The 10193-nt window shown below is 50.1% G+C and overlaps 4 protein-coding genes across 4 annotated transcripts; all 4 read right to left on the bottom strand.

Annotated features, from left to right (window-relative positions):
• Positions 1-702: 702 nt before the first annotated feature.
• On the bottom strand, positions 703-2397 carry MYCFIDRAFT_203278 (uncharacterized protein). Its single transcript, XM_007927441.1, has one exon. The coding sequence runs from the start codon at positions 2268-2270 to the stop codon at positions 771-773; it is 1500 nt and encodes a 499-aa protein (XP_007925632.1). The 5' UTR covers positions 2271-2397; the 3' UTR covers positions 703-770.
• Positions 2398-2664: 267 nt separating this feature from the next.
• MYCFIDRAFT_135462 (uncharacterized protein) lies at positions 2665-4922 on the bottom strand (the record flags this gene model as incomplete). Its single annotated transcript, XM_007927440.1, is given in 5 exon segments — positions 2665-3353; positions 3373-4565; positions 4615-4672; positions 4725-4756; positions 4828-4922. The coding sequence occupies 5 exon segments, from the start codon at positions 4920-4922 to the stop codon at positions 2665-2667; spliced, it is 2067 nt and encodes a 688-aa protein (XP_007925631.1).
• Positions 4923-5810: 888 nt separating this feature from the next.
• On the bottom strand, positions 5811-7176 carry MYCFIDRAFT_60080 (uncharacterized protein; the record flags this gene model as incomplete). Its single annotated transcript, XM_007926126.1, has 3 exons — positions 5811-6013; positions 6068-6914; positions 6966-7176. Coding segments are annotated over 3 exons (1078 nt in total), but the record flags the coding sequence as incomplete, so codon positions are not given.
• A 486-nt stretch (positions 7177-7662) lies between these two features.
• On the bottom strand, positions 7663-9849 carry MYCFIDRAFT_41966 (uncharacterized protein; the record flags this gene model as incomplete). Its single annotated transcript, XM_007926045.1, has 1 exon — positions 7663-9849. The coding sequence occupies one exon, from the start codon at positions 9847-9849 to the stop codon at positions 7663-7665; it is 2187 nt and encodes a 728-aa protein (XP_007924236.1).
• Positions 9850-10193: the final 344 nt, after the last annotated feature.

Below are 10193 nucleotides of genomic sequence, written 5' to 3'. Positions count from 1 at the left end.
AGATTAGTCTTGCTCGTAGCTATACCGCTAAAAGCTTGAAATAAGGACTATCTAGCTACTACCCTTAAAGGGTGGATCGAATACTATATAAGAAGGGTTATGTTAGCAGGTAGATAGCGTAGTAGTGAATTAGTATAGTATTCGATAGAGATCTAAGAGGAGAGGGAGGAAGGCAGGCTAGTTAGCCTAACGCTAAGCGCTAAGTCCTGCCTAAGGTATCGAGACCCTAGCTTTACTCGAGCCCGGTTACATGCCAATTACGTGTAACCTCTTTAGTCCTAACAAAAGGCTACGAGTACGCTATAATATACTACTCGTTTTTCTAAGGAGTAGATAGTAAACTACCTAGTACCTTGTCCTTCCGCTCGCCTTATAAACGGAAAATATATAAAATAGTAGCTATTATACTACGCACTTCCTACTATAGTAAAAGAAAATTCTCTCTATATTATATATTAAAATACTACGCGCTATCCTAGTATTTACTCTAAGCTGCCTCGGTACTACTAATAGAATTGCTAATTAATTCGTCGTCTATTTAGTTAGAGGTTGTTACTAATATAGTATAGGTAGTTATCGAACGAGGTAATATACTTCGATCTACGGTCGAGAGAGAGATAAGGTAACTTATTTATATAAACGAAGATATTTGCTATAAAAGGAAAACATTCTTATTACTAGAAGAGTCGCACCTGTCCATCTATCATTACAATTAATTCGCTAATCTCTACGAAAAGCTATCTTATACTGCATCTCCTTTCCCTTTCCCTCTAACCCCTCAACTCCGAAAAAATGTACGGAAAAATAACAACACAAGCCTTCCAAAACACGCCAATGGATGTAATCACTCTCACCGGCATCCCAAAAAAACTCGCCCCGGTAATATAGATCCAAATCGCATACAGCGCGACCGAGAAAAAATGATAAAAAAGCACAAAAGGCTGCCGAATGATTCCCGCCAACAATCCCACCGGTCCATCAATACAGTTCCCGCCGAGTTTGAAGTATCGGAAACATCCCAGCTGTAAAGCTTTGAGTTGGTAGTCGTCCGCAGCGAAAAGGGAATAGAGAGCTTGTGCTAAAATATTGATGACCGAAGTCAAACCTTTGCGGCGCCAGTGGAATGTGCGCATTTGGTGGAGGACGAGTTTTGTATCGTCTAGGTCGGGGACGATTTCTGGGGAGAGGAGTTCGGAGAGGAGGACTGCGTCGTTGAAGGCTACTGTCATGCCGCCGCCGGTTAGGGGATGGCGCATGTTCATGGCGTCGCCGAGGAGGATCAGGCCTGGGGTTTTGTTGGTGGTGGGTGGGAGCCAGGAGTTGGGCATTGAGCGGAGACGGTCTCGGTCGATTGCTGCTTGGAAGGAGGGTTGGACTTGTTTTGGGAGGGATGGGAGGACGACGTTTTTGAGGTGGCCTTTGACACCACCTGCTTTTACGCTTGCGGTGCGAGTGTTTTCTGGAATATCGACCAGTGCACGAGTTTCGTGGGTGCCGATCTGGTATAATAGTACTGGTGATCCTTCGCCTAGTAGGACGTGGCCGTGGTTGGGCATAGGCAAATCTGCATCGATTAATTCCAGGCCCCAGAATTTTGATTTGACCACAGGTGTGTCGGTCCGCGACTCTTTCCTGAACTTGCTGGCATATCCGTCTGCAACGATGGTGACGTTGCCAAAGTATGACTCCTGTTCGCCGTTTCGGGTAGCCTCTACACCAAGAACGTGTCCCGTGGATCCGCATCGCACCAATTCTGTCGCTGTCGCTTCGATTGTGGTCACATTTGGATTGGACATGGCTTTCTGCCGTAACCTCTGAATAAATCGACCATGATGGAAGGAGCGGCCTTCAGGTCGTTTCCTCTTAGTCCCTCGAAACTCGTCACTGTGGCTCTGTTTCTCGTTGATCTCCTGAACAGTATCTGTCGCGTTCTCTGGATATGGTATCCGCACCTCCTCGCCATAATATATCACGTCGTAGCCATAGACTTTGATTGCATCAATTCCCTCCAAGCAGTCTCTTAGCCCCAGCTTCTCCAATGCCGTCACACCTCCTGGCTGTAGCAATTCTCCTACAATGCGATCGGGCTCTTTCAATGACTTCTCCAATAATATGACGCTCCTTCCCTGATTCCCGAGGGCCCATGCAATTGCGCATCCAAAAATTCCAGCGCCAACAACGACGACATCTGCTTCGTGGTGCATAGTTCGGTTTTCTTCTGCTCGATGTGACAGGGCAGGTCTCGCGCGTGTTTGCGCGTCGAGAGTCATGGTGGGTGGCCGGTATTTGAAGACTTGGGTAGTGTCCTGACAACCAATTGCAGCGCTCGCAATTGCTGTGACTGACAGGGTTATCGTGAATCGTGATCGTGGTGGGCAGTGCTGTGGAAAATCGAACCACAAATGCGGCTCTGACGATGAATGTTTTATGTATGTTTCAGGGTTCAGGGACGAGATTAGGGTTTCATGAGATGTGGCGCAACAACTTGCATGAGATCCAAACTCAATCGGATTCGGCTAGTTTTTCAGGCATCCACTGCACCTCGGAAGGCATCTTTTCGTAAATCGTCTTGGATGCTACCTGGCTACGCAAAACAGCGCGCTGTAGGGTATACGCAAGCACTTGAGTGTGCGGAAATCGAAAATCGTCCTCCTTTCACGTTCGTCATTCTCTGCTAAGAGAGTAAAGCGGCTCAAGGATCCTCCAAGCCCACGCAGCAATACCGTCAACCTGGCGGACATCTCTTATCCATTCCAGCATCAACGCCACCGACTGTTGCACATCATCCCTGTTGACATTCTCATCGCATATCTGTTTCAAGCACTCATTCTCTGTAGTCATGCGCAGGATCAGCAATATTGCCATGAAATTTTGTGTCCACGCGAACAGGTGTGGCACGAGTCGCTTTTTGTTCTTCGGTGGCGCCATTGATATCGGCCACATGAGAGCTGACTGAATGGCGAGCGCGCAGCCATTACAGTCTTCGCTCGTCATCAGCTCCGGGAAATGTAAAGCTTTGTACACGAAAGGTCTGTACATCATGAATCGCGCATAGTAGAATCTTGTGCGCAGTTGAGCCGTCACTAGATCCAGATTGAATTTGTGCCCGATCGGTACGGGCCCTTGGTCTGGCGAGAAAAGAGGTTCGTTTGGACGTCGGCCTGATGGGTCGATGTTCGGGAAGTCGAGTTTGTCGCTGTCCTGCCATTGAAGGGGCCGAGGGAGAAGTGAGCGCCAGGACTCTAGCTGTCGAGCCATTTCGCGCGTCACAGCAACGAGAGGTCCTCCATAATCGTCAGCTGACTCGCTCTGCGGCGATGAATCTGACAAAGTATTAGCTTGTGCATTCGACTCTCCGTTTCGATAGCATACTCTCGTGGATCACCTCATGTATTCTGGATATGAGGCGTCGAAGGGCAATCATGGCCAGAAAGTGATATTGGAAGTGGGATCGATCGTCGCCACCATAAAAGCTCGGATTTGCCAAGTCCTGTCCCTCTTGAAAGTATGGCAGAGGAACGAGGTCTTCCAACTGCTGAATGCCGCTCTGAGGTAGGTCGAGATCCAGATGGTAGAGATCCTCAGCAAGGACACAGCACCAGTAAGCACGTTTAACAAGGTCGCCATACTGTGTTGACCAGTCAATCGTCTGACACTTGACTAAAACTTGGCATGCCATTGATGCAGACACCGTTGAACGCCAGAACTCCAAGTGGCGTGCTGTTGCTTCGAAATATGTTGCCTGCAGGAGCATAATCTGCACATTCTCCAGCGTCATCTGCATCGCAATGAAGCCAATCCTTTTCCGAGCTTCATTGAAGATTTCTAGGCCAGGTGGTCTCACAGCTGTACCTCCGCGGAAGCCACTCGGTGTACCATTGACCATACTGATCGGCCGCTCGAAAACACCTTCCAGAGCCACCTGACCCAAAGCCAGGACGAGAAGAAGCATCACACTCTCTGGTTCTGCTTCCGCAAAACCATGCTGTACAATTGGTCTCGCGACATCGTTCATAAAAGATTCTCTGTTCAGTATTGGCGCCAAGACATTGAAAGAGTTGAAGTATGCGTCACAATACTCGTGTATGCGCTGTGCCGGAAGGTGCGAGAAGGCCAGACGCGGTGGTGAGGTTGGGTCTGTAGTCCTGCCGTTAGGGGTGAAGCTAGGCAGTCCAGCTTCTGGAGACATCGTATCCCCGTTCGAAGTCATCTCCTGTCGTATGAACCAAGGGGTACCTTCTTGAAGCACATACTGCAGATCACTTGCAGCTCCAATTCCCGAATTGACCAGATGGATATAGACGCTGGGCCAGAGGATAATTTTGTGAGGTACAGTCAGGTGATGATAGCCCTGCTGCAACTCCATAGGATACCCTGAGGCTGAGACATCATCTCGACCTCGATAGTTTCTGTTTGAAGAGCTGGACGAATGACTGACGGATTGTCTAGCGCCACTTGAAGCATCGGTCTCTGGAGTTCTGGCAGATCCAGATAGATTTAGGGTATCGAATTTGTTCTCAATTCGCGTCAAAGTATCCAGGATGTGAACCAGAGTCTTGTCCTTCCTGTAGCACTTGTTAGAATCGCTGCTGAACATCAAATGCTGGCACATACTTGGTCGGGAGCGGCTCTCGATAAACACAATCGACATTGAGCCTTCGGCAGAGACCACCTGCGATGCCATGAGTCTATGCTTTGAAAATTGTCCTCGAGCGCCAACGTACATTTCGGTCTCTGCTCATCACATTTGCTTTTCCTGGTGCTAGTCAGCCTTTTCTGCCACTCGCGCTACCGGCCCCGAGACGCGGCGAAAATGAGTGGCCATACCTGCTTCGACACGTTTGACAGGCTTGAGCGGCAATTACAGCACGTTCTCGTCTCAGCGCACTGTCCGAAGACTCCACGGTGCCAGGAGCCGACATGGGAAATTCTGCTGCAGGCCTGAATATTGCGCACTGTGGTTGATCAAAGCCTTCAAAGGCGGTCTATCTGGCTAGCACCACCCGGAGCGCCTCTTAGATCCGGTTAGTGTTCCGGAATCGCTGCATGCAGGGCTTTTCCAGTTGCTCATTGCACTGCCTGCAGAAGGCGGCGAGATCATCGATCAGCCGGGATCATGCCAATGTAAATAGACGATCTTAATGGTTGTGCAGTGTGAGCATCGAGAAGAGGTCGCAGTCGAAAGTCCGCTTGAGTTGCTTGCCTGAGTTAGCCGCGAGAACGGCGAAGAGTTGAAATTCGCAGACGTGACGCGCGGAGACGGCGCGTGGCTTCGGCTTCCCCAGATCCACTCGCGACTGCTGGCTCTGGAATCATTATTAATGGAGTCTTCGCAAACTCCGCAGGGAGAAGAGGTGGCATTATCATCATAGCAGTAGCAGAAGTTGACGAGACGTCTCACTGTTCGGAACATGGTCCGAGCGCTAGTCGTCATACCTTATGGCGATCCTCTGCAAGACATCCATGCAGCCAACCTTGAGCATGACACGAGTTCGATCTACATCTCTCGCCACCACAAGCCATTCTTGGCACTAAATAGAGAAACTCATCTGCCGCAGCAGTTCCTACACCACACCTTCTCCATCAACTCAATAGTAACCCCATCCACCCGTCCTCATTCTCTGGGGCTCAGTATTCCCAGCTTTCCACCCCAACTTCTCCGCTTCATCAGCAGTGTCGATCTCGCAAAAGGGTCCAGCTCGAGAAGAAGCTGACCAATATTGTACAGTATGTCTTGAGTCTCTCTACTTCCGCTCTGGGGCAATTAAGACGCAGTGATGTCCTGTGAAAGCATGTTAGGCAGATCAGCGGCAAAGTGTCTTCTCATTCTTGGCATCTCATTTTCTCCATTGGCATGTCTTCGTCGCAGTGGCGGTGCCTATCTCTAAAGTGACCGGAAAGCCGTATATAACATGTAGCGCACCTGAGCGCAGCGCCTTCTCCAACGCCCGAGCGCCACGCTAAATGAGAGACTGCTTCTTCGGAAATGACAATCATGCTACTTTTACGTATGCTGCACAGTGTTAGCCAGTCCTCTATCTAAAGAGAGTAGGTATGAAACACTTACTAGCATCAATCTTCGAGATCTGCGGCAGTGCCAACCGCACTTTGTTCCGATAGAGCACCGCATTCTGCCTCTGCAGTGGATTGCCTTCGAAGTATACCTCCTCTAATTTCTCCTTATCCTTTAAAGCCCGCTCCACTTCTTGAAAGCTGTCAATTTGACAATTTGACGCCCAGATGTTTTCCAAATCCTTGAGGTCCTCAAGGCCAACCAGGGAAGTGATGGGATTCGTTTGAAAATCCAGGATCTCAAGCTTGGTGCAAGCTTTGAGTGGTTCCAGAGACGTCACCTTGTTGTCGCTGATATAGAGCTCCGTAAGTTGCGGCAAAGCTTCAATGCCGTCGAGAGACGAGAGTCTATTGGCCTGGATGCTGAGTGTCCGAAGGTTCGTCAGAGTGCTAAGTCCCTTCAATTCTGTGATCTTGTTTTGTCCTAGCCATAGACTGTCCAACTTGGTCAGAGTCTCCAAACCTTCGATTTCTCGTATCCTGTTCGCACCAAGCTCGAGATATGTCAGATTGGTCAGCTCCTCCAATCCTTCGATCTTGGATATCCTGTTTTGCACAAAGTACAGATGATCCAGCTTCTTGAGAGTGCTCACGCGCTTGATGTGCTTGAGCTTGTTGTAGCTGAGGTCGAGGATGCGCAGTTCTGTGTATTCCTCAACGCCGTCGATATGCTTTAGTAGATTGTCATACAGCTCAAGCTCTTCCAACGTGGTTTTGCAGGTCTCGGGTAGCTCAAGGTGCTGAATCTGATTTTGCCGTAGACATAGTCGTTTGAGGTTCTTGAATCGTTCGAGGCGGAGAGCGGGTATCGATGTGATCTTAGAGTGAAGGAGTTCGATTTCCTAATGCTGTGTAAATAGATCATCGTTGCCGAACATGTCCTTACGACATACCTCTACTTCTGGATCCTCACCTTCGAGCAAATCCTCGTCGGCGTCGATCTGCTCCACTGGCGGCGCATCCTCATCTGAGTAGTCGGAGTCCTCTAGCGCTTCGGGGTTGGCGAGGGTGGCCTGTTTGTTGACTCGAAGCTTGCCATCCCACCCTGAAGCACTCTTTGCTGTACCATTAGTATGGCCGTTCGGTTCCTGAGGTTCTGACATTTCGGTTGTTTGATGAATGTGCAGGCCAGAAGTCAGAAGCTGCCTGGAAATTGATCTTTGTACCTGAATGTCGCGCGCATATGACGAGGTGTGCTGACCAACGAACAGTGGGGCATGGCGGGGATTAAACTTTGATTAATTGAGTTAATCAAAAGCAGGTTGGCAGGAACGACCGTGAAGGTTATCTCCATCATTCTTCAATTGACAATCCTACATTATGATGCACTCGATATCTATGCCAACGTGAGCTCTATCTTGTGGTGGCTGCTCTCCACCATCGCCACCGATCTCTGTGCGGTCCGCAGTCATCCTCAATGCCACAGCCTCGTCAGCAGTTCGAACGGTCTCACCAGGCTGATACACAACCTCATCCCAGCGAAAGCGATACTCATACTCGTTGCTTGTCTTTCGACCCTGCAATCTACCGTTCACGGATAGCTCGGCTTCAAGACATGAACACCCCATCGAGAACGTTATAACATTTCTATCAACCGGTGTGGTAGCATTGTTCAAGCTGCCGCTTTGCTATGTAGAAGCCGCGATTGAACGCGGTTTTTCCAGCCACATCGCTAATTTCATCGTGATACACCTGCAACCCAGCTTTCTCTCTCGCAGCGATGCCCTTCAGAGCAGCTATTGCTGCGGCCGGCAAGATTTCAGGCCTAGAGACACATAGTATGTCGTGGAAGCATGCGAACGCCATTGACATGCCGCTTAAGACTTCCGCATATTTCAATGGCCTCATGGATAGGTGCAGCATCATGGTCGCCTCTGGACAATCTCCACATACCGCATAGACCTGCTTAAGCGATCGCGGCGTTTGCATGCCGGCCTTGGCGATTATACTCATTCCCAGCTCGTGCAGGCCGCAGACATCGGCGCAAGAAGACTCGTCTAGACCGGTACAGCCTGCAAAGTCGTCGACGAGACCATGCTGAGCTCGTACGACGCCTAGTAAGGCCGAAACGGCCGGACCACACGTCTTAGCAGGATTGGAGACCAAACCCTCGAGCAAAGCGGCGCCTGCGAACCAGAGGGGAATCAGTCTAAGGATATCGACGTCGCCCTCTACCGCAGTGAAGGCCAATGTCGCCAAAGGCATAACGGATTGCTCATGTAACCAGGAATCCAGCTGCGGCGTAATAGCATCGCCCAAGACCGGATAATGCAACAGAATATCCTGCTCGCCATTCCCCAGCTCGGGCAAGTCGGATGTCTTACGTTGCGTAAATTTCCAGTAGAACTCGCCACGGTTACTGTGAATGGCAGTCAGACCGTCAATCCACTCCCGAAGCACGCACAACTCCTTGGTAGAAAAGGCTCCAAACATTTTGCCCTTCCATGAGAGCGCTTGCACAAGGCGACTCTTGTAACTCTTGCCTGGATATACCCACGGCGAGGCACTGGCAAGCGCTTGCAATAACTCTGCTCCCCAATCGGAATGCCCCATATCTTTCGAGCTGAACCAATCCGAGAGTGGCCGGTTGCCCAGCTTTACTTTAGACGAACAATGTAGCCACTGCGAGGCGAGCGCTTTCTGCCGCAAGATCGCGACGAGTTCTTTTTCACGACGGTTATTAAAGTTGAACTTGTCTTGATGAAAGATGTGGCTACTAGTTTGGCTAGCGTATCGAGATAGAGCGTAGCCGGCTTGCACACGCCTCCACGCCTCGCTCGCAGCAGACGGCCCCGACCTTTCTTGTACGTGCTCGAGGAAGTCGAACGCAACCCTCTGGGCCATCGCAGTGTGTCCTGAATGCACGTTGTCTATGGATATGTGAAGCAAAAAGTAATACGGATCGAGTCCGAGCTCTCGCAATTCCGTCGCGGCGCACAGAGTGCTCCAGGTCAGCTGCTCAAAATGCATATTGAAGCCAAGAATTTCGGGCAGAAAGTCGTGCGGGAAGAGCGATACCAGCAAATGCGACAGCGCCGTCTTCCAGCTTCCCACGTCGTGGAGCTTATGTTGAGGATGGAGAAAGTCTTTACTGTCTGCTGCTGGCAAGCGGACACCGCTATTTTCTAGAAGCTCGCGGTAGACGAAGACGTGGTTCTTCGCCACATCACCATCGCCCAGTTCTTCCGACATAATCTGCCATGCCAGCCTAGTAATAGGGCGTTGATCGAATGAGGTGGAAAACCTATGGATATGCCCGAGCCAAGCGCCATCCACGAGTTTGGCCGGAGCTTGGTCTCGTAACCATGCCACTGCACTCGCACGGTCGGAAAACATCTCTCTTGGCAGGCCAGCCTGACGTCGCGCGACATACGCCTTGAATTGCTGGCCGATGCGGTCATGCTGCTCCAGGATCGTCCTTTCTACCTCATTCTGGCTGTACTCGGAGGGTAAATCGATGCCTCTCTCGCGGTCGTCTAACGAAAGCTTGAGACATTGGGCTAGTAGCTCAACAAGGATTTCCCTAGCTTTAGGCAGGACGTCTGGAAATCGTTCGAGGTTGTTCAGCTGGTAGAAGAGGGCTTTCAGGTATTCCAAGTCACTCTCTTTCTCTTCCACATCGCTATCAGTCCTGCTTTCGTCGGCGTTTCGACAACCGATCCACCCGGACCCACGCACATAACGGAATATCACCTTCCGACGATTGCGGAGCAGCAACTGTAGACTGGCTGCGAAAACTATGAGCCCGATACTAAACAGTAGGTATAAATGAAGCATTGCTAAGATCGTATGTTGAATCGGATCACTTGGATGAATAGGACTAGAAGGATTGTGCAGTTGTCTGAGAACCTCAACACCAGAACACTCTAGAGCACATATTTATGCCTAAAGAGCATGTGTTCGAAAGCACTATCCATTATTTGGTCAAGACGTCTTGGCTGCCGTATGGAGCTTGGGTGGGATAAGCTCGGATGGTTAATAAGGCTGCCAAGCGCAGATTTATCTGGAGCTTGGAGTTACCTCCTAGGCAATCCTTACAACTGCCGAAGGTTTGAATCCCTACAATCGCATGCGACTGCTACTTTGATCATCGAACTTGGCACATTGCCTACTGGAGATCC

The sequence above is a fragment of the Pseudocercospora fijiensis genome (genome assembly GCF_000340215.1).
Source record: "Pseudocercospora fijiensis CIRAD86 unplaced genomic scaffold MYCFIscaffold_3, whole genome shotgun sequence".
Classification (NCBI taxonomy): domain Eukaryota; kingdom Fungi; phylum Ascomycota; class Dothideomycetes; order Mycosphaerellales; family Mycosphaerellaceae; genus Pseudocercospora; species Pseudocercospora fijiensis.
This window is presented reverse-complemented; position numbering and strand designations above follow the sequence as displayed.

Bases quoted from the DNA above. Each gene is read 5' to 3' on its own strand.
- MYCFIDRAFT_203278 (XM_007927441.1), bottom strand. From the start codon at position 2,270: ATGACTCTCGACGCGCAAACACGCGCGAGACCTGCCCTGTCACATCGA.